This window comes from Diadema antillarum, unplaced genomic scaffold (genome assembly GCF_040938485.1).
Source record: "Diadema antillarum isolate AM-2024a unplaced genomic scaffold, OU_Dant_1.0 scf00000113, whole genome shotgun sequence".
NCBI lineage: Eukaryota > Metazoa > Echinodermata > Echinoidea > Diadematoida > Diadematidae > Diadema > Diadema antillarum.
The window spans coordinates 828,427-852,524 of NW_027271002.1; the positions used below are offsets into that span (position 1 = coordinate 828,427).

The following is a 24,098-nucleotide window of genomic DNA, read 5'->3' on the forward strand; positions in this document are numbered from 1 at the left end:
AGTAAACGCATGCGCTGTAAACTCACAGTACTAAACAGCCCAGAACATGGCGAAGGATGGGAGCAAAGTCATCACATTTAGCTCAGTTTTACTGGCTCTAAATTTCATGATCGGGCCAGTGAAGCTAAGCCAAGCAAAGGTATGTTCATCTAGATCTACTTGATTTCATCTGAATTGTAGCAGCTCGTATTAAGTGTGAAAGAACATTGTTAAAAAGTTGTCTCGTACTGTACAAGTTGTGAGCTGTAGCCTGTAGGTGTAGCTATACCCTCGTCAAGCTCGGAACCCATCAGCTCATAAGCTACGATACGGTAATTCATGCACTTGTTGATACGTGTACTTCGATGGATGGCGCGGCAGGCTCTTGCCCGTATAAGATGCACTACAGTATCGTGTAGCTCCGTTGTCGACGTTGACTGAGCAGCGGAGTTGTTTTGACGGGGTTAGCCATATCCGCTGGCCTAGTGAAGTGTGAAGCCAGTGTAGGCCTACGTTGAATCGTTTGCATACCTCTGACTTTGTTACTAACGATAGTCATGGAAAGGCTGAATTTGGAATTTGAAGACAAGGGATGCCAATGGCAATAACCAGGAAGTTACTCTAACAACATCAACAACACTAACACTACACTCCAGTAAAAACACTAACGGTTAGATCTACAACAGACCTTTCATTACTGAACTTTGTATGTGTGTGTCTGTCTGTGTGTGCATGTGACATGAAAATGATTCAGTCAGTTTTATCTGTGGTAAAGAAGAATGTTGGTCGAAGGGTGAATAAAAACGAAAGTGCAGAAATTAAATAAGCAAACAAATACAGCAGAGTCAGAGAGAGAAAGAGAGAGAGAGAGAGCTACTGACTACTGTAGTCAGAGTGGAATAGTGCTCATTTATGGGATCAATTGAGTTAATGGCGGTTGGGGGGGGGGGATATTATGATATTCCGTATCAGATGTGATGTGATGTGATGTGATATGAGTGTGAGAAAATTGTCCAATGCAGGCCTACCGTACCAACAAGTCTTCCACCAGCAACGTGAGTCTCACTCCCCAGCAACCCATCTCATACTCACTTCTACTTCTACTTCTATGGTGCTTCTCATCAAAGCCTGTTCAGCAACTGGACTCGCCCACCCTGCAATCATTTTCTCATGCCTCCCAGGAAAAAAAGCAAAAACAAAACAACAATTGTGGCAGTTTTAGGTGCTAATACATCAATAATAATATAATCATTGGATGGATAATTTGGCTATGATACCAAGGCCCGCCCAACATGCACTGTATCTTACAACTATTCTTTCTAAATAAATAATCCAAAGAGGTCTCTAAAAATTCTGCTTAGTCATGTCAGTCATACATCCATTTCTAATCTAGACTCATTCACCCTTGACCAAGATACGGGCAAAAAGATAAAAAATGCTCAAAATGATGTCTTGTACTGTAGGACCATCTTCCATAACAAATCTAGATTTCTAAGAATTATGCAAGTAAAAAGTGTCCACCAAATTACACAATTTTGAATTCCAAAATGAACAGCTAAAAACAAGGAATGGGCACATGTTCACCCCCCCCCCCCCCCTTTCCGGTTGCTTCGCTGAATTGCAGTTTCTCACCCTCACTCTCAGCCAGTTCAAATGAAAACTTGCCATCTCTGCAAATGACAGTTTGGTGTCTTAGGTCTCAGAATCTAGGCACGAGTGAATATTCATAGGCCGCTGCACTGAATTGCCCCCAAAGTGCACACAATAAGTTCTAGGATCTTGTCGCTAGTAAGATCATACATCATCACACTATATTAAAGGCATATTGTTTAAAATGGTGACACTTTAACCTGTTTAGGACAAGTCCCGAGTATACTCAGGCAGGTGTCTATGGGAAATGCGTGTATAGCAAAATCAGTCCGTCCTCATACAATGGGTTAAGTATTCATAGAAGTGTTTGAAGCGCACAAGGTACAGCCAAGATTTGACTGCATGGTAGATTAAAAAATGAAACGTCTGTCCATAATGATCACAGTTCCACTAATAAAACCAGGCACATCATATCTTCACACTATGGAAAACTTGTGAGATAATTGACTTGGTCATGTGACTGTACATAACAAGAGTATTGCTACCAAAAAAAACCCCCAAAAAATCTGCTACGACTGCTACTGTAACACAAGATTTTGGTGTTTGTTGTTTGTTTGGGTTTTTTTTTGACAGAAATCAAAGTTTTACAATGATGATCAACTAGTTATTAATAGTTAGCGCAGAAGTCTATGGAAAATGTGTGCTGTAGCAAAATCAGCCTGTCCTCAATGGGTTAATAATATTGAATGTATTATCCGAGCAATAGCTGACAGTAGGGATGGTAGTACATAATTATAGTAGGAGCAATAGCAGAATTACAATAGTTGTAGAAGTAGTGAGTACATTTGTAGTTAGTCATGGTAGTTTTTAAGCATTAGAGATTACTGTACTAAGAAGTAGAATTTGTTGGGACATTGCAAGCATAACAGAGAGAGAAAGAAAGAAGGATATGAGGGAACAGGGGTATTTTTGAATATTTTGTCACACCTACTGAAAAAGAGTTAGTTACACAGCAAGTGCATTTTATGTGATGCCACTCAATTCATAGCAAATATGTCTGCCATATGTACAAATTGTATGTGGATGTTAGTAACAAATGGAGTGACAATTGGTATGAAATAATATCAATTTAAATTTTCTTAGTCATGATCATGTATGATACTGATTCAGATTTATTGAGGGTTTTTTTTTAATTTTTGTCTTTTTTTATTTGTCATGACATCATGCATTGCTTGTGTACCATGTTGTAAGATTGCGTGTGATTGCCCCCATATATTGTACTGAGATGAACGAAAGGATGATGCAAGTTAATTAGACCCGAGTGTCGCTAACACGAAGTGCTTCAAATGACTGGGTTACTGTTTACCTTGTCAATAACATCTGGCATAGTGTGATTGATTTTGTGTGTGTGTGTGAAGACGGCATACTGTGATTTCTAGCAAACATCAGCCTAGGCCAGATGGCTGTAGACCACATGTTGCCCAGCCAAGCTTCCCACAGTAGCTTACACACGTCTGTCTATTGCCCTGTTTGTCTTCTGCTGTGTCTATACTTTCAGTCTGTAAACTCTTCTCACCATAGATCAAATCTGTCTGTCTGTATTGTTGTTTTTCACCAAACACTGTCTCTAGAAGAACTGGGCTGTTATCAATTATCAGCACCATTTTTGTCTGTCTCAAAACATCATTGAATTGTTTTATTATTTGAAATATAAAATCATAATAATTTCAAGGTAGCATAACATGATGATGCAACCATGTGTTTTCACATTTGCTGGATAAGTATTTTGGAACACCTGTACCTCGAAAATTTACTGTGTTCTAAATTTGGATGACATTGGTACTGTACTTTGGATGATTATAATTTCATGAATTCATTGTTATTGCATTAATAGTAAACATGATCCATGTGATATTTTTTGCACAATTATTATTATTATTTTTGGAGGGGGATGGTGGAGAGTTGATAGTTGACAATGCCTAATAGTAGGATATCGATCCTTTAAAACCAGTATTCTTAGAAAGTGAGATATTCCACAGAACACTTTCATATCTTCTCTGTCACCAATATCCAGTCTGTCTACAGAGTCATCATACTTGTGTCTCACTGAGGGAAAGCGACATTTGATTTACACTATACAGTGCAATATTGTCCTATCTTATTATTGTACCAGGTATGCGTAGAACATAAACCTATTAATCTACATGGAAATATAATATAGGAGGAAGTGAAAGTGGATAGATCAGTTCAGAGAGGCATCAACCATTTAAAGAGAGAGGGGTGGTCAGCATATGTAGGTGAGTGTACATTGTAGCATTGTTAATTACAGAATGATGTGTATCTGTCCAGACTGATAATTGTGCGGTTTTATTCTTTCACAGTATTTGCAATTAAGATGAAAAAAAAAAAAGAGCAAAACAATGCAGATGAATACTCAGATAGTTTTGCCTTTTGACTATTGGACTATAAAAGATCATTGTGTATCTTACGTACCAAATGTGCATTTAGCGAGAATACCCTTTCTTGTGTGATGGTCAGTTTTATCCTTCTTCAGTGGGGATGTGGGTTTGCACAGATACCGGTCAAGTGTAATTCATGGGAAAGGAATCTGCATGTGTTCTGTTGTAGGACAGGTGTCTTGGTTTGACTGAGCTTGGTGTCATGTGGTCTTTCTATACAGGTGATTGACATTCACAACACAAAACACACCCAAAGAGACCCAGCAGACTCCTACAAACACCTCCACCACCACCACCACCACCACCATCAGACTGCCCCGCCCACACACCGTGTGCACCAGCTCCCTTCTCCCCATCATCCTATCGCTTCTCAGCATGAAACACTGTCTGTCGTCGTGGGAACAGACAGAAGACTTCAGCAACGTTTCATTCAAGTGCAATCAACCCCCTCCATCTATCCTCCAGACAACCTCTTGCAGCTGGAATATGATTGTGTGCCGGGAGAAGTAGCAGGACTAGAAGTCCATGTCTGGACTACGGACAATCGTCGCTATAGAGCATACAGGCATTACTGGACTTGTAGTGGTCACTCACGCCACTCTAGAAAAGTCTTTCAAAGATTAAAATTACCAGATGGAATCGTTTATCAACCTGATTTTATGAACCAGGGGGTCAGTCTTGCTACCCGAGCTGTTATCTCAGTTTGGATTCTTCCCTCCAATGTGTTTCATTCACGGAAGAAAGGTTACTATGGTTTCGCCAAAGCCAAGGCGCAGTACAACATCAAGGTCTTACCACCTTACTCCAGACCACGTAAAACTCACGCCAGCTTCGGATGTCTGACCTGGTACGCTGAGATGATGGTGAAACACAGCAGAGTCTGGAATGGAATACTACAATGTCCTTATGAAAAAGGTTTGAAATACCTAACAAATAAAAGTTTTACAAGTATTTCATGCTTGATTGAAGTACAAGTGTGCATGATATGAGATAAATGTAACATGATACACACATAAATCAGTCAGTGCTGTGCAGTTTAATGCCTTGGATTGTAAAATTTGATCTTCACCCCACTCCTGTCTACCAGTCAATATTATGTTTGACGATCAATTTTGATGCCACTTACCGAGAACAAGTTTTTAGGTTGCTTAAAATCAGAGGCTATCTGGCATTTTGACCATGATCTCCCAACTGTGTCAAAAGTTTACAGGTATTCATGCTGTTTTCTTATCAGTTGATTGTAAATTTATAAGTTTAGGTAAAAATTATTGACTTTTGATCTTGCTAAACAAAACTTATTCATTGATAGTTATTTTACAGGAAGTAAAAAAAGTATCTCTTTATATGTTAACCATTCAGTTCTAACCTTTCTTCCTCAAACAGAGGTTGTTGACCTCATGACCTTTCCGATGGCATTTCCCAGCGTGCACCACGGGCTGTCAAGAGACCTGCCTCCATTCAGACAGAAAGGCTTGAGACAGCGAGCTGAAGCAAATATCAACCAGCCTAGGTATGTGTGCATTGCTATCCTGGGTCCCTTTCTATGTATGCTACTCCACGTAATATACCCTGCCCAGTTCAGTGGACTCCTCTTCAATTCAATTCAATTCAATTTTATTCCACATGCTAAAAAGTATACAAAAAACACAAGTACATGTACATGGACATAACATATATTGCACATTAGGTTTACATAAAAAACAAAAGGAATGATGCAAACAGCTATAATTAGCATGTGTGGGAATCAGAAAAGACCATATAGGACTTATCAAGGCCGATTCCCTTACAAATGAGGCTACAAATTGCAATTAAAGATATACATTTTTAAAATGAATCTATACCATTAGAAATTATACACAAAATTGAAAAAAGGACAAAATACACACAAAAGACAAAACAAAACAAAGCAAAAAGGCAAATATCCCAATAATTATTCAGCTACACTTTGGATTAAAAACATTCTATATCTACGTTTAAAAGATGATAATGTAGGACATTCTTTGATAATAGCAGGTAACTCATTCCAGTACTTAGCTCCAATATATCTACATAAATTGTAATTGTAGTCTTTGAAAATTTATATTGCATAAAAGGTAAACATATGTTATTAGCACATCTTGTGTTATAACTATGGACTGCACTATTTTGAACAAATAACTTATGGAAGGTTACAGGTAAAATGCCTTTAAAATATGAAAACATAAATATGGCCACTTGTAATTGCACTATTTGATCAATTTTTAAAACTTTCATTTTCTTGAATAATGTTGCAGTGTGCTCAAAAAGGCTCTTGATTGTAAAAACCAATTCCTCGTCAGCTTTAACTTCCTTATCAACTTGTATGGCTGTGTTTTATTTTTAATGTTACATCAAACCCAATGTCATCAGTGTCTACCTAATCAGTAATCTGTAATCTTATGACAGCAAGTGTAATATATATGTCTGACAAAGAGATGAATTATGTACAGTGTATAATGTACAAAGTCTAATTTGTAACAAAACAAGAGATATCTTTTTATCCAGAATATAATGAATATGATATGAAAAAAGAAAGTTAAATCCAGTCTTTGATGAAATTAATAAAAAGAGGCATATCAACCCATTAGTTTCCACTGTTAGTCTTTCATTTTTTTCCTTCATCAAAAAGGGTTTAATCGATACACAAAAAGATTTTGTGCAAAGAAGGTAGCAAACCAGAAATATGATTGTACCAACAAAGTGCCAATCAAATGTAAGATGTGAAAACCTGAAACATTGATGCTTATTCATTTCCTTTCCTCAACCCATAGATTCACTTTTTCAGCAGTGCTGTATGTGTTGGAGTACTGCAAGCATTATCTCTGTGGTATATTCCACCGTAAGACTCATTACACGAACAGATACACGACACCTCTCATCTTTATGAACAAGGAAGGTGAGTGTGGGGTCTTTGTCTCCTAGCAATATCTCTGTGTGAGTGTGATAGATGGAGAGAGAGAGAGAGAGAGAGAGAGAGGGGGTGGGGGGGGGGGGGGGGAGATAAACAATCATTATGGAAGTGAGAGAATGTGCGAATATTTTTTTCCTGACACAATCATAAAAATGGTAAATGTTTTACTGAGCATGGTAAAAGTAATTGTTTCTTCTTTATTTCTTCTTCTTTTTCTTCTTCTCCTCCTCCTCCTCCTCATCATCATCATCATCATCGTCCTCTTCCTCTGTCTTTTCCATATTATCATTATCATCATCACCATAATCTTTATTGTTACTGCGACTATTTAGATAAGTGATCCAGAATACTCAAAAATATTACTATCACACCCAATAAAAGATATGTTTACCTTTGACATAGAAAGAACAAGAACCAACTCCTATCTAGAAACCAGACTTTTGTTGGCAGTATAGTATAACTGATGAATGCCTTTCTGGAGTGGGCATTTGGTGATTTGTTTGTTTAATAAAACTAATGCATTTCATTCCTTTTTGTCACACTTTGCTTGTTAAGGTTAATTTTTGTTGAAGCATCTTGTGTTTCCTGCTCATGGTCTGTTTACAAATTTTGTGACAATGTAGAAGAGTGATTGATTATGATTTGTTTTCACAGGGAAAACATTTCTTCAAATTGAGCAGGAGAATGGTCAGTACAGCAGTATGATAAACTCATTCAAGGTACCTCTAAAGCAGTGGATTCAGCTGGTCTACACACAGGATGGCAGAAAGGTAGCTCAGCAAATTGGCAACCCCTCCCCCAGTCTGTTTAGCTAAATGTTAGCAGTGTTTATTTATCATGATCAATAATGACTTTTTATGCATTGGTACATTTAGTATGATTTCCATTTTAGTGAAATTAATCTAGAATCATGGAAAACTGTTATCAGACTTTCAAGGAAAAATGGTGACCAATCAAATGAAACAATTTCAAATGACATCTATCATTTGGTTACCAGTGATAACATTTTTTTGCCCTTGAATGGATGTAAACTTCAGAATGGCTCATAACAGTTTCATATGATACGTGGACCCCTTGCTTGATTAACTTACTCCGATATGATCTTGGCTACTCCTGAGTATACTAGCTTGAAAGGATGATCGTAGATTTAGGCTTGTCAAGTTATTTGATGTCAAATTGTAGGACATCTCAGTTTAGATGCGGTGCTCTGAGGTAAATGGAAAATACAGTTGGAAGAAGTCAACAATGTTGCCTTTATTTCAGTGGTCACTGAGTTTCATCACCCAAGAAAAGAGCGAGACAACCATGGTGGGTGAGAGTTCCTATCAGGCCAACGTTCACTACAACGAGACAGACGCCCTCTATCATCTGGGTGGGAGCAGTGCCGTGGCTTCATTCAGTGGCTACATGTTAGAGGCCAAACTCTGGAGGGGCAGGGCTCTCGATCTGGATAAGGTGACGGGAAAACAGATGAATGAATGAATGAATGAAAAAGCAAAACAAATCAATTGGATGAATAAATAAATGATTGAATGAATAATTGAATGAATGAATGAGTGAGTGAATGAATGAGTGCATGAATGAATTAACACACCAAAACTGGAGGAATGAATGAATGAATGAATTGATTAATGAATTAAGGACTGAATTAATTAATAAACAAGCCAAAACATTCGGATGAATGAATGAATGAATGAATGAGTGGTTGAGTGGGTGAATAAATGAATGAATATATTGATAAACCAAACTAATTGGATGAATATATTAATGAATAAATGAAAAACATACAAAAACATAATTGGATGAATGTATGGCTGAATGCATGAAAGAAGGAATTACTTTAGGGCTGTTTCCTTGATTTTGTAATGTTTTGATGTGTTGCCATGGCTAATCAGCCACATAAAATGGTCTTGTAGACATTTGCTTTGGAGTGGTTTCCTTACTTTCATTGACTTTGTTGTATTGCCATGGTATGGTGTCTTGTCAGAATCAGATGTATCAGTATTTGTAATCATTATTTGAGTTTGACATTAATTTCACTTTTGATTTGCACTGATTTGACACTGATATGACATTGATTTCTGTCATTGATTTATCACTGATTTGACATTTATTTGTGTAGGTGCCATCACCACAGTTCTTAGAGCTGAACCATACGAAGGGGATCACTGATTATTACCATCAGTGTGACAATCTTCATTTAGACATGGCCAGAGTCTTTGCTGCCTTCAGACTGAAACACAAAGACAAGAAGAAGCGCAGTGAGTTTCATTCTTTTTTTTTTCATTTCATTTTTTCCCAATAGAATTGAAAAGAGCATCAGCCATGATGAAAGAAAGTCATTACTTAATTTCTTCTCTCTTTTTTTTTTTTTTTTTTTTTTTATGCCTCCGCCGGAGGCATTATGTTTTCAGGTTGTCCGTCTGTCCGTCCGTCCTTCTGTCCGTAATCAATTTTGTGGACAGCGTATCTAAAAAACTGTTAGATGTATCCTAATGAAACTTGGCATGTATATGTACATAGACCGATGAGTGGGCGAAATTGTGCCTATCATCTTTTGATCGCACATGCTCAAAGTCAAAGGTCAAAAGGTCAAGGTCAAATGCTCAAAATTTCACTATTTCCCCTATATCTATGCAAAGCCTGGAGGTATTTTCTTAAAACTTTGTGTATACATGAACTACCAAATAAAGATTCCCCAGAGAGAGATTTGGGTCATGAGGTCAAAGGTCAAGGGTCAAAGGTCAAGTGAAAATGTTACAATTTCTTTTTTTCTCCATATCTCACAAATATTTCAAGGTATCTTCATTCAACTTAGTGTATATGCATGTACTGACTGGCAGTGATCATGTTGGGAATTTAGGGGTCAAGGGTCAAAGGTCAGGGGGTGAAAGGTCAAGGTCAACTCATCAAAATGTCATTATTTCTCTCGTATCTATGCAATGCGTGCAGGATTTTTTCTTGAAACTTAACGTATGCATATATTACCAAATACAGATTCTCTTGGAAGTTTCTTGCCTAAAGGTCAAAGGTCAAGTGAAAGTGCTAAATTTCACTTCTTCTTTAAACTTATAAAAGGGTCAAAAGTTGGGTACAAATCCTCAAATCCCCCAAAACCTACACTCTTAGATAGTATAGCCATTTATCCAATTAAACCTAGTTCAAGGATAGTGAACACTCAATGCATTTGTGACAAACCTGTCATTTTGATATTTTGCCAGTTATGTGAAGCTGTCATCACACATTGTCAAAACATTGTGCTATCGACCTATTCGGAGAACCATGCATTATGGCGGAGGCATACCAGTCGCCATAGAGACATTTCTAGTTGTTTTTTTTGTATGATTGATTGACTGTCTCTCTTTTTCAATTTTTTTGGTACAATTAATTGACTTCCTGTGGTGATGTCCTTAACCCATTGAGGACGGACTGATTTTGCTACAACAGGCATTTCCCATAGAAACCTGCCCGAGTATACTCGGGATTCGTCCTCAATGGGTTAATGTAATTCTTGCTTTTCCAAGAGCAGCACTAGTTCGTTTGTAAATATTTTACTTCCTTGAAGGAAAGAAGTCTCACTGAAGTAAGAATTTGTCTCGGCATCTATCCAGCTTCATTCACAAAAAGAAACATGAGCAAGGTGAATGGTTTGGTCATCTTGCTTTGAGAAAACTCAAATTTTACATGTCCCCCTTTCCTATTTTTCAACCACTGTATTGTGATAGGTCTATGTTTGTATTTTCTTCCCAGGGTCTTGCCAAAATACCAATCCATTCCTCAAATTTGTCAGCAAGCGCAATCTGTTGGGACAACCGCACTGCAAGCTGTGGCAGCAACCTGCTCCCACGAACCAGTCAGTGTTGTGGAAGCTGCTGCAACACGCTGCTGCTGTTAATGACAGCTACCACTCAACCCATGAATTCTTGAGTCAACAGCTCTATAGCCATCACTGGGAAATTCTTGTAAGTAGAAGTACTGAAGTTAGTATTTGTTTAAATCTTGAATATTCTTATCTGTTAGTCATTTTATAATGATTTAAGCATTTGATCAGTTGTAATAATCAAAGAAAATATGATCTGATGGTCTGATGCCTTCATCTGTAAACCAAGAATGGTTTTCTCCTCCTCCTCCTCCTCCTCCTCCTCCCCTCCCTCCTCCATTTCAAAATGACATCATAGGTGTGCTGACAACACTAGTTGGCAGGTAGCATCATGTGATTTACCAGCAGAATTAGGGGTTAAATACAATTTGTAGCCTAGATATTTTACCACAGAACAATGTCAGATTTAACAAATAATGCTGTAAATGATGTGTGATGATTTTATTTTACGTTTTCCTTCTCACGTTGTAGCTGTATTGTAGTCGTAGTTAACAATATGTTGATGCATAATGCCTTGTGGAGGTATAGTCTCTTCATAGACGGATACCAGCAGTGTTAAAGACAGCCCGTCCCTTTTGCATTCCTTCCCAAATAGCACAGAACGTGATATATTCCACCAGAATGACAAGACTATTGTAAATCTATAACATTTCTGTGATATTTGAAGGTTGTTAGCTGTTAAAATTCAAATAATGCACCAAACGCTCACTGTAACGTATTCTGTGTACTAGGCACAGCTGCAGCACGATGTACAAAACACACGGCAGCACAGCAGCAAGCACCGGGATTGATCTGAATGTAGCTATCTCACGGCGCTGGTGTACTTTCGTACCTGTTTGTCAAACGACCTCCAAACAACCACAAAGTCACCCTGGTTTTTCAGTAAACTAAAATACTTCCATCTGAGTCTCCAAAGTCCACTTTTATCGTTTACAAATGTTGGAAAATCGTTGGAAAATCTTCGATCGCTATAGCTGGAATTGCTGCTCGGTGCACAAGCACAATTACGAATTGGTCTAAATGTAGCGACACAGCGGCTTTTTCTATGGTGTCGTTGAAAAGCTAAAATTTGTTTTTTCCTTGTAATCGGCCAAGGTGGAAATGGTATTTTCTTTTTAAAGACACCATACAAGAACTTGCCGTGGTCACTGTGAGATAGCTACATTCAGATCAATCGCGGTGCTCGCTGCTGTGCTGCTGTGTGTTTTGTACATCGTACTGCGCTGTCTGCTCCTGTGCAACGCAGTTATCGCTGAGCGAGTAGCTGCGATCGAGATTATTCCGAGAATTAGATCAATGACAAAATGATGAAAATTCCATTTCTACTGGACTTGAATCTCGCTCAGATGCAAGTATTTAGGTTACTGAATAATTAAGGTGAGTTTGTGCATGTTTGGAGGTCATTTGAATTCACTAGCTTCTCTTACTTTGTTATCAATGGCAAATAACAACACACCACTTACATGAACTACATGTACAACTGAGTGCATCACACAGGTCTGTAAAACTAGACTAGTATTTAGATTTGTACTTTTTGTGAAGTTCGCAAAAATTATTCAAATCTTAGCGGTCAATTTAACTAAACAAATAAAGACCCACTTGAGTTCAAAATTTACAGGAGGTTTCCAAATAGTGTTTTCTTTAATACCTAAGTGTTCTCACCAATTTTTCAAAAATTTGCATGCAAAAGAGATTGGCTGTCTTTAAGAAGCGACATGCCTTAATTAATTAAAATGTTGTTACCAAGGAAAATAATGTCCTATAATTTTGTTATATTTCTTGTGGTTCCATTTAGCAAAATGGAGGCTTGGGAAAAGTTAAAGAGATCCTCCCTGGGATAAAACAAGCAAGTTGCTATGGCAACCCAGATGCCACAGCCCTGCTAGGATGTGTCTATGGAAGTGGTCTTGGTGTAAAGATGAACCAATCACAGGTGAGACCATGCGTGTGTATGATAATAGTTGTTGGAATAAATGGTAAAAAACTTTTGTAGGTCCTGTGTTATGACAAATTTTGCAATTCTCTGCAGATAAATCTGTGAGCTTGAGCAAGCGATGTGTTATGTTTTCCCAGCAACAATTGTTTTTCATAATTTTAGAAGGATTTCAAGACAGTGAGGAAGTCATATGACTTTAAAAATGAGAATCATGTCATGCAAGAATCAAATGTTACTTCAAAGTAAGGAGAAGTAGAATCTCCATGTTCTTGAGGAAGTTAATGACTCTTCAGTGATTCAAGATACCGGCATGTAATTTTCTCAGCCAAATAGGATTTATTTGTCTGCCTCATACATGTATTTTTAGCCTGGTCCGTACTAGTCTAAATCATGCTTACACATTTTGCTGATCCCCCTCTCCCAACTATCCCCACTCCTGTTGTACAGGCATTGGTGTACTGGTTGGTAGCAGCACAAGGTGGAAGTCGTCTAGCTCTGCTGGTTCTTGCTAACAAACATCACATGGGTGGCGACAGTCACGTTCCCTGGGACATGGACTATGCTTTCAGTGAGTGGTCATCCCTCGCTCTCTAGATATGAAATGTATAGTGAAGAGATGTCAACTGTTACTTTTTTGCTTTTTGCAATATGTTTAACTTTTTTTTGTGTTAATAAATACTGAAGGTTTCATAGAAAATGCTGTTTTTACCAAATTGTGTTACTACATATGTGTATGGCAGGAAACATAAAAGTATTGTTTTTTTTCAGCCAATATCCCTTCTCAACTCTCAAAATATTGCAATGCTGTTTACAAGGTTGGCATCCTTGATAATGAGCCATTTATTTAATACTAGCCTGCAGCTACGAATATAAATTCAGAGCTTGCTATGGGAAGGCCACAAGCTCATATCCCTTTATATGAATACACATTCTAATTTGAAATGTACGTAGTAAAATCTTTTAAGAAAAAAGAATACTTTCATTTAGGGTTCAATTGCCTGACATTACAGTCTTTTATAGGAAAACCTTTGGCATTTTGTCATCACTTACATTGATCCCTCCAACAGCTGTACGATTCTTCACATGAAACTAGCTGGACTGCAACAAAAGTTGCAGTGCAATCTCCTTAAATCTAAAGCATGCATATATTTCTCAAGATGCTTTATTCATGGTGAAAGAAGATGTTGTGTACTGCCACTTTTGCCATGGATGTATGCATTTTAAACTGTATTGATGTCAAAATGTCAAAGTATGTATCATCAGTATATATTCATGTTCCACCTGTCTCTTCCAGGATACTTCTATCACGTTGCCCAGGAAACCATCATGGATAGAACCAGACATGATGCCAGTGATGTGAGTCTTTCTCCTGTATTATATCACTCATTCCTTTGTTCTAAACTCTCAAAATATTGAAGAAATATTGTTCTTTTTTTTTCAATCTTCTACCCTTCTCTTTAGTCTCTGACTGACAACATCTTGGCCTTTTTCTTCAGCATGTCCTTTCTGTGGTTCTCCTTTGATAATTTTCTACCTCATCTGTCATATTCAATCCTTTGTTCTGTCTGTTTGTCTGTCTGTCTGTCTTATTCCACCATAGATATCTCATAGTCATTCCCTGTTTCTCTACTGTGCTTGTCAGATTAGAATGGTACAAGTTACTTGTGATGTTTTTATTCTTCCGTATTTCACAAGTCAACTGATATCCATAAAATTGATATCTAATGAAAATATTGCCTCCCGTAACACAAATGTCTTACATATCATCTCCAAGGAGGAGAAATTCCTAATTATCCTTTTGAAAAGTGATAAACCTTTTTCTCAATTGACCTTAGTTTTTCTTGTTATTTGATTCACCCACTCACAAGATTGTCTTACAAGTCTCATTAAGCATGATATACTTTCAAAATATATAGCATGTACAGTATCATATTTTTCCACAACCTCAGTTTTCCTTAATGTTGTCAGTTATTGCTGTCTATCTGTACGCTGTAAAACATGATATATTCGTGGCATGAAATTTTCGCAACTTGGAGCCAATTGCCTTTTTCGCAATACAAATTTTTTTGTGAATTGCCATTTTCGCAATACAAATTTTTTTGTGAATTGCCATTGGCATTCAGTTGCATATGGTGCAGGGAAAAACCTTTGTGTGCATTTTAATTCTGCAAATCTTGGTTCTCGCGAAATTTACAGAATTAAACGCATGCAAACATTACTTGTTTTACAGTGTCTGGCTGTATGTCTTTCTGTTTGTTGGTCCGTGTGTATGTGTGTGTCTATATCTGTCTGTGCATGTCCAGTTGTGTCTCTTTGTCAGTCTTTCTGTCTGTCTGACTGTCTGTTTGTGTGTCTGTTTGTCTGTCCATCACAGGTGACCTACGAGGAAGTGAGACTCACTGATGCAGAGCAACTCAAGCTACAGACTGGTGAGACTGGTGACTACTTTAAATGGCTTAAACACCAAGCCAAGCAAGGCGTTGCTGATGCCCAGGTAGGGTTACCAATCTCTCACACTCAAATCTACATTTCTTTTTATGACAGACGTGGACCAATTATTGAAAGTCATTGATACTTTATGCCTTTTACATGGCAAGTTAAACATAATAAATTATGTCTTACTGGATGATATAGATTTTGAAAGGTGGACATTGCCTTACCTATGTAATACTTGTACTTGTTACAACCAATCAAGAATATTACTACAATGTGTAATTCTGAATATTAGGCAGTGAAATTACATTAGGGTATGATTTATCTAACTATGTGCCCATTGGCTATATGGTAATAAAGAAAAAAAAAATGACAGGAATTTATTGCATGCAATTTCATTATTGACAATAACTGTGTGTTGGTTGAGCTGGATGTCTACCTCAGCAATTTTGTAATTTCATATGTCTCAATGTTAGGATTGTTTGTCATTCTTGTCAGATACAACATTATTTTGTCATTTCACATGAATATTGTGCCTGTATCTGGTGATGAATTCAAAGTTTGTGCAAGATGTCATATCCTGGATGTCTGTTCTGCATGATGTTATTTTCTGCATGTTGTTGCATAGCAACTTGAAATAATATAAATAGATAGAAAATAGAGTAATTTTAGAAATGCGCTTGTTATATTTCATTTGTTGTTCATAATGTAAAGAAACAAACATGCATGTCAGTGTATCAATAAAGGCAGGTAAAGCAAACTTATGATGCACAAACATTGCTGGTTTTTAATAGAGCACAATATATATATGATCATGAATTTTCTCCGTTGCATCTTAGTGTTCAGCCATCATTGTTATTCAGAACGATATCTTCTCTCTACACCATGTAGTTTAGTGCATGCCCAAATCACTGTTTTAAATGTACATTCGGTAACTTTTATGTAATTGCTTTGAATTATGTCTAAAGCAACCCTCATCCTGGGATCTCCTTCCTAATCATGCCAACTCTTAGATATGAATTGTATGGCAAGAAAGATGAATACTTACTCCACATTGAAATCCTTTCGCAAAAAGAAAAAAAAATGACTTTCCTTTGAAACTTCTTGTAGTATAAAAATCATTGGTAAATGCTGCATGAAAGATAGAATTTTGCTTCTTGTGACAGAAAAAATCCCATCCTAAACTAGCACTGCTCTACTTCAGCAAAAGGAAGCAAATGACTTAAGTCTTATTTCTTGTAAATGACCAAATTTCATTAGTCAGTTTACATGCCATTAGCACCATATCATGAAGTCTTGACTTTTAACCTCCATCCAGGATGAGTGTTTCTATTCTAAACTTAGCACTAAAGTAGAATGCAACAAGTCCATAAACAGCAACCCAAATTAGGATATTTATCACTTGCTTCCTTTTGCCACATTAGAGCAGAGCACACAGGTTGAACATTCCTCAATCTGTTCACCTGTTTCTCCTCCATTCATTCCTCCTCCATCTCTCCATCCTTTCCCCTTCTCTCTCCTTCACCCTCTCCTACACATGGTAGATCAATCTAGCTCGCATGTATTACCATGGCGTTGCCGGTGTACAGCGTGATATTGAGGCTGCGGCTGAGTTCTATCGCTTGAATGCCATTCAGAACCTTGATGATCCGGTAGCTCAGTACGACTACGCCGTCATTCTTCTCAGGGTGAGTATCTTCCCCCGCCCCTCCTTTCAATCCCTTCTCTCCCCCACCTCATTTTCATTTACAATCTTGTCTACACCTTGGCTTAACTTTGGCTATACCTTGACTACACCGTGACTACACCTTGCCTACACCTTGCCTACACTGTGGCTACACCATGGCTACACCATGACCACAACTTAGCTAAACCATGACAAGTCTTTAATAGAGTATCCTCTGCTCCTCTGATTATGCAAACCTCTCATGATGTAGAAGAATAAAAAAACAACAACACACATTGCGTAGATCAAAAGCTCATCATCATTGGTTCAGGACCAGTGCATGCTACATGAGAGACTTTTTAAAGAAGTTTCCAAGATATCAATCACCAATAGAAAGTAAGAAATAGCAATCTTAAAGCTGACTGGCCACTACCATGGTAGTACCAATCATTTCAGGTTGCTATACAACTGTCACAGTGTCTTCATAGGGTAGAGCCGATAGGATTAAAGGTCTTACCCACAATGCATCATGGGGAAAGGAGTCGTAGACAACCATTGCTCCATGCATGAGAAGCCTTGCTGCAAACACCAAGTGACTTGAATGGAGACTAGTGGATGCATGGTAGACACTGCATGTCACATGACTAGTGGTATGTGTAGTAGAATGGGGAGATGGCCCTAAAGGATTTCTCTTCCTGCAAACAGCACCAGGCTGACCCCCAGAGAGACTGACCATCACAGAGAATCATTTTACCAGACAGCTCACAGAGCTGGGAAGATGGAAGCTGACAGTATATCACAGATTAATGCCCTCCTGCTTTCAAAGTATTCTAATGTCAGCACTTATCCTAAAACTTGAAGGCAATAATTCTTTATAACTACTGAAACTGTATGATCTTTTTAAATTCTAAGCAGAGTACAATCTAAAGATTTGATGCAAAATGCCAAAATGAACTGATTGTAATGATCACCACCATGCATCTTTGATTAAAACGTAAAATGTTTCTGATAAAAGTTCTCTAGATTAGTGAGCTGTATCCTGTAGACATGAGATGAAATGTGATGAGTCTTGCTGTAGGGGCTGTCTGGTCAAAAATAGTGTAGTGTGAAGAGATAGGCATGACCTTTGACCTTTGCAGGCCAAAGTGGCCCAGCAGCTGTTTTGGGGAACGCAGGGTGTGAAGCGTGACATGGAGCAAGCTGTGGTGTACTATGCCGACACGGCTAACACTCACCCCCTGAATCGAGTGGCACTCTACGACTATGGCATAGTCCTCATCAGGGTGAGAAATTATAGGTTGTCTCTGATACCAGCAAAATCTTGAGTTTATCTACTTTTGCCTCTTTTTAGAACACTGATATAATTGAAAGAAAGATATTATTCAGAGGGGTGAAGGTTCAGTTGTGAGTTTCTTCAATTTGTCTCACTCTAAAAATTAAATTTGTTAAAATTGCTACTGGCTGATCTGTGAATTTCGGAGCTTGGGTATTTGTTCCATGTTCATCGTGTCACTGCCGGCAACCAGGGACAGCCTGGTGGTAGTGTCGCTGCCCGGAAAGCAGTAGATGACAGGTTCGAGCCCCACTGGTTCCTTTTTTCCAACATGTTTATTAATTTACAGATCAGCAGTTGTGATCTTTTAATAACAAATTTTATTTGTAGAGGGAGACAAATTGAAGAAACTCACAACTGATGTAATTCTCATACAGGTGAGGAGTGAATGTCTATGATACTGTTAATGATGTGAGTTGTACAACGATGTGCTAGAGTGCTTTCTTGATTGTAGCTCTCAGTTTTGCAATATGAGTCTTGGAATTTTAAGAAGAAAAAGTAGAGTCTGATTTTAAATTGTGAGAATTCATATTGTTTACATTTTAAGCTAGTTGATATGCATTAATTTCTTTGGTGTCTATTTGCCTTGACTTGACCCTTCGGTTTGTGATGCACAAAAAACAAACAAACAAACAAACAAGCAAACAAATTTAAGTAGAATATTTTTGTAATTCCTTCAATATTCAAGTAATACAGCACTACTTTCAGTTTGTACCCCCTCTCAACCCATGATTAAAGTTCTAGATTGAACAGTTCTGTTTCTGATACTGTTTTGTATATTTCTGTTGTGAACATGGACTGTGTGACATTTTCATGTCAATCCATTTTCTATCTTTCTTAAAGAAAATAATGAAGAACTTGTTTCATAAGAAAAAAAAAATTGCATGTTATCATATTATAAATTTAATATTATGTTCTCTATCTCTTTTTAACAACAATAATATGTAAAGCTTTTGATCAATGATGTAACAATGAGAAATAATGTGTTTTCCATTTGAATGGTGACCAATTGATATTCTTCCTCAGTGTACAAGTGATATAGTTAAACCTGCATACAAAGTAAAAAGTATGTCGAAGTAACATTTCCAAATTGTTAGTGGAAGACCCTCAGTATGGTTGATATATCCTGATGCAGTGGCAGATCCAGAGGGGGGCGCACCAGGTGCGCGCCTCCTCTTTATTTGTTTGGTTAAAACAAAAGAAAAAATGGGGGGGGGGGGGGTGTGCACCCCCCCCCCCCCCTTCAATTTTGTAAAGGCGCATCCCCTTTACAGGAATTCCTGGAGCCGCCCCTGCTGATGTTTTCACCAACGGAGAGAAGAGAATGAGAATGATGCTAACTCCCTTTGGTTGTCATTCATTCTGTCTAGGGCCAAGGGACTGAGGTAGATACACAAAAGGGACTGGAGTATCTCAACAGATCAGCTGAACTGGTGAGAAAATATTCTGATTGCCTTGTGATCATTTACCTTATTCGCCTGCGATAGGGTCGCACTATTGTTGGCAAAAATAAAGCAGTAAAGTCTAGGTGAGGCCTAAACGCCAGCACAAGCAAATTACTGTATTGTCTTTCCAACTCGGAGAATCACTTTCCTAACCGACGCACATAATCATGTATGGGACTATGCAATGTGCCGATTGTTATTGTTATTGTTAGGAAACGTGTGGAAACACGTAGAAATGACACAGTTTCTTACTAAATAAGATAACTTAGAAAAGTAATTATCTTTTGATAAGAACAAAATCCCTCTGATTTGTTTTTTATCACCAAAGTCGGGCTGTGGCTTATCTGGCGTTACAGACTTATCACCAGCAAATACTGTACTTCTTATACCACTCATGTTGGAAGGAATTATTACAGGGCTGCCAGCTGTACCTGATTCTGCAGGAGGATCCCTGAGAAATGAAATATACAGTCAAACCTGTCTATGGAGACCACCTTCTATAGCGGCCACTTGCTGTATGCAACCACTAAACACAACTCTCCCCCCCCCCCCCCCCAAGAGAAAAGCCATGTTAACGACTCTGTTTATAGTGGCCACCTGTCTATAACAGCCACCTTTTTTTCTCCCTTGGGTGGCTGCCTTTAGACAGGTTTGACAGTACTTTCATATTCTATGAGAGAATATGATTATTTCCCTGATTTTGGAATTATTGTCACTCTTTGAGGTACAGTAACATTTAAGTATCTCTCTGAAAGCTCTTCATAATCCTCCGGATTTTGATGCGTAAGTCTTGACATCCTATTTCAAAGGTCTGTGGCACAAGTAGAAAGAAATATTAGCTATTTTCTCAAACGTATTAGTGGCTTTTTATGTTCTTGTCACTAATTTTGTGTTAACAGTGCTACGAAAATAACAGAATTTTATATAACATGTTTAATGTATTTTTGAAATCATTAAAAAAGTCTTATTAGTCATAGTTTATGAATTTGATGAAACATTTTGAAGCGTATTCTTAGTGCTTTCTTGAAAAGAGGAATTATTTGTTATTAATAAGTTAAATTCCTGAATAGATTACTGTAAATGTTGCAATTTTCGCGCTGTTGAAATTTTCATGCATTTCGCGCAACCAGAAACTAGCGCAAAAATAAAAACTCGCGAATATTTTTGCCTGCCATACGTTCCTGTGCGTGATGTCTTGATTCTGCGGAATTAAAAACACGCGAAACTCTTCTGACCCGGCCATGCGCGAAAAATTAGTAGCGCAAAAATATCCGCTTTTACAGTACATGTATCGTTTCTGCAAGCACTCCATTGCTGTCAGTATGTGCTACATCAATTCTGTTCAACTTAGTAATATCATATTTAAATATCACCCTTACGCAGTCATATATCTCATTGTTTCTAGGGCCATGGTCCAGCGTATACCGCCCTCGGCTGGTACAAGTTAAACATGGAGCATGAGGATGAGGCTGCAGCCCGCTACTTTGAGCAAGGAGATGCCCTAGGTCACAGGGACGCAGCCCACAACCTGGGCTTCATGTACCTGGTAGGACGCTACCCAGGGAAACCCATCGACAGGGTAAGTCACAAGAATCTACACTTGTAGGATAGAAACATTTCCAGTTACAGTACAACTTTCTCTTCCAGACTGTGCAACAATACTGTGCATTTTGCCGAGCACTGCCATATATTGTCTTTTTGATGCATCATGCATTACCCCGGGGTACCATGTTGTGTAGCGCCACCTCACATCCACTCGAGGACAGCCGCAGAAAAATGCATGCACTGTGTGTGCGTGTACACATCATTCCCATGCCACTACATGTTATACTATGCATGCATGGCACGCTGTGCTAGCAATTGCACGTGCTTCAGTGCAGTGCAGTGCAGTGCATATGCAATGGCAAGCGCTCACTAGCTCCAGCACCAAAATAATTTCCCACTTTTTGGCAACCCAGGGTACAACCTTAAAAAAAAATAATAATCATTCAACAAAATGGCTGATTTTTATTTGGTACACCAGGGTACCATTTATGTCATCATTTGTCATCTTTCATTAAAAGAATTCAAGACTCTTAAAACTGGACATTGATCACTCCTTGTTCTGGTCAGTGGTGCAGATTGCCTTGTGTTGCCTTCACATAATGGCTGATGCAAGTGTTTTCATTCTTATTTGTTGTTGTGAAGAAGTGGCAAAAAAAGAAATGATAATGATAATTTGGTGTTACCAAGAGGTATAAAGATGTGATGCATATCAATTTGCCACATATGAGCCATATGTGTTCTTCAAGCTACTTAAAGGACAAGTTCACCTTCATAAACATAAGGATTGAGAAAATGCAACAATATTAGTAAAACACATCGGTGAAAGTTTGAGGAAAATTGGACAATCGATGCAAAAGTTATGAATTTTTAAAATTTTTGTGTTGGAACCGCTGGATGAGGAGACTACTACAGCTTGTGAGTCATATGCGTACAACAGTATTCTCATGGTCGGACATCCGGGTATTTTGCGTGTCACGGGGTCATGGATAGCGGTGGAGTGAAAACAAACAGTCGCGTGAGCCTGGAGGGTAACGCTGTACGTGTTTTCTGCCGGGGCGCCCCGCGAGCACAAGCTGTACTACTGTAGCTGTGCGGGCAGCAGGATTAGGCCCTAGACTAGGCCTACCCTAAATTAGGCCCTACCTTAAGCCTACTACAGTACTAACGTTATATAGGCCTATAGACCTACCTGAAGTTTCTATGAGGTACTAAGTAAACGTAGATATTGGGGTAGGGCCTACTCAATGAGGTTCTACAGCACATCTGGCCATTTTCGGGTCGTTGATCCAGAGTCCTGCCGCGATTTCATACGGGCACAGGTCCAGTCCGGCTGCCTTTCAACTTGGCAAAATACCGGGATCCGACCGATCGATCGACAGGATCCAGATTTTTAGAATATTGCTGGCAAGACATGATGTATGTATCTCATGAATAAATGACAAAATGAATACTAGTAATGAAAAACAGTCCCCATGTCTGCGTAGAGTTGCACATAAAACGCGTCGCACATGCAGGCACAGCATGCAGTATGCGCATTATGCATAGCATATGCAGGCTTAGCGCGTGCAAGCTGTTTGTTTTCACTCCAGTCAACCGGAAGTGACGTGTAGCCGACCGCAAGAATAAAGAAAATATAAAAGAAAATTCAACATATTTTCACTTTTTTCGCATAATAAAAGAGCAATTGACTTGCCTCTTTCTAAAGGCAGGGGGAATAATATTACCCATAACATCTATTGGTAACGAGTCAGGGGAATGTGTACTTTTTTCAAAAGATGGAATTTTGTGAAATTCTCTTTATATTTTCCTTATATTGTTGTACGCATGTGACATCTAAGTTATTCATACACTGCAGTAGTCTTCTCATCCAGCGGGTACTGCAAAAAAACTTCAAAAATTCATAACTTTTGAACGGATTGTCTGATTTTCCTCAAACTTTCAATGATGTGTTCTACTAATATTGCTACATTCTCTCAATCCTTATGTTTATGAAGGTGAACTTGTCCTTTAAAATAGACTTCTGGTCTTATTTTGGCCGAGTTGACGTCTTACTTTTTTAACCCATTCCATATGGGAACCTGGTGACTTTCATATTAAGTCTATGGGCATTTTAGAATTCAGTATGGAAAGGATAAATAGTGACTCTCCGTTGTTTTGTATCACTCCACACTCCAGTTCAAAGCATTCCACTACTACCTGAAAGCAGCCCAAATGGATCACTGGGATTCAGGGTTAAAGGTCGCCGAGTTCTACAACCATGGCTGCGAGTCGCTTCCACGGGACATCGACTTGGCCACAGCGTGAGACATGTTGCATTTATTACTGAATAGCACTTAGAAGCTCACAGTCTTTCCATGCTCTTATTGCAACAGCTTTTGAAGATGCAATTTCAAGGGAGTTACATTGCATTAGTATAAAATCTTGATGGCAAGTGACAAGCACAAGTAACAAATCGAAATGTAACATTTTTGACAAGTTAATAATTTCATTAGTTATGATTACTCTTGGTAGTCTTTACTTTGTGATGAAATATTGCTCAATTACCTAAAACTTCAAAACAAGGAAAGCATTTGGTAATACTTTTCGGAAGGCACCTCTTAATTCCTTTCACTTTGTGACCAAACAGGTGGGCTCGTTACATCGCTGAGAAGAACCGAGACATGGCGTGGGCCTTGAGGCGAGGACTAGATGCCTACCTGGCCCAGTCGTGGTCTGAGAGTTTTGTCCACTATGCCATGGCAGCCGAGGCAGGACTTGAGGTCGCTCAGTACAATGGGGCCATCCTGTGTGAGGAGAATCATGTGAGTGAGATACCAACCCGGCATGATGCTCATGAGAAGCAAAAGGACCTTAATGCTAGACACAATCCCATTGGAGTTACTTCCTTCTGCTCTGACTCATGA

The 24,098-nt window shown here is 38.4% G+C and overlaps 1 protein-coding gene across 1 annotated transcript; it reads left to right on the plus strand.

Moving 5' to 3' along the window:
• On the plus strand, nt 1–24,098 carry LOC139719673 (protein sel-1 homolog 3-like). Its single transcript, XM_071631072.1, has 17 exons — nt 1–139; nt 4,250–4,943; nt 5,412–5,538; nt 6,818–6,942; nt 7,612–7,727; nt 8,221–8,412; nt 9,080–9,218; nt 10,708–10,919; nt 12,633–12,770; nt 13,221–13,341; nt 14,068–14,129; nt 15,148–15,267; nt 18,012–18,155; nt 19,576–19,638; nt 21,056–21,229; nt 23,371–23,495; nt 23,822–24,098. Exons 1-17 carry the CDS (start codon nt 47–49, stop codon nt 24,096–24,098), a joined length of 2,922 nt encoding a protein of 973 aa, XP_071487173.1. The 5' UTR covers nt 1–46.

Coding starts and splice junctions, on each gene's coding strand:
- LOC139719673 (XM_071631072.1), top strand. CDS start 47: ATGGCGAAGGATGGGAGCAAAGTCATCACATTTAGCTCAGTTTTACTG. Junction 6,943..7,611: donor CATCTTTATGAACAAGGAAG/GTGAGTGTGGGG, acceptor TTGTTTTCACAG/GGAAAACATTTCTTCAAATT. Junction 8,413..9,079: donor GGGCTCTCGATCTGGATAAG/GTGACGGGAAAA, acceptor TTATTTGTGTAG/GTGCCATCACCACAGTTCTT.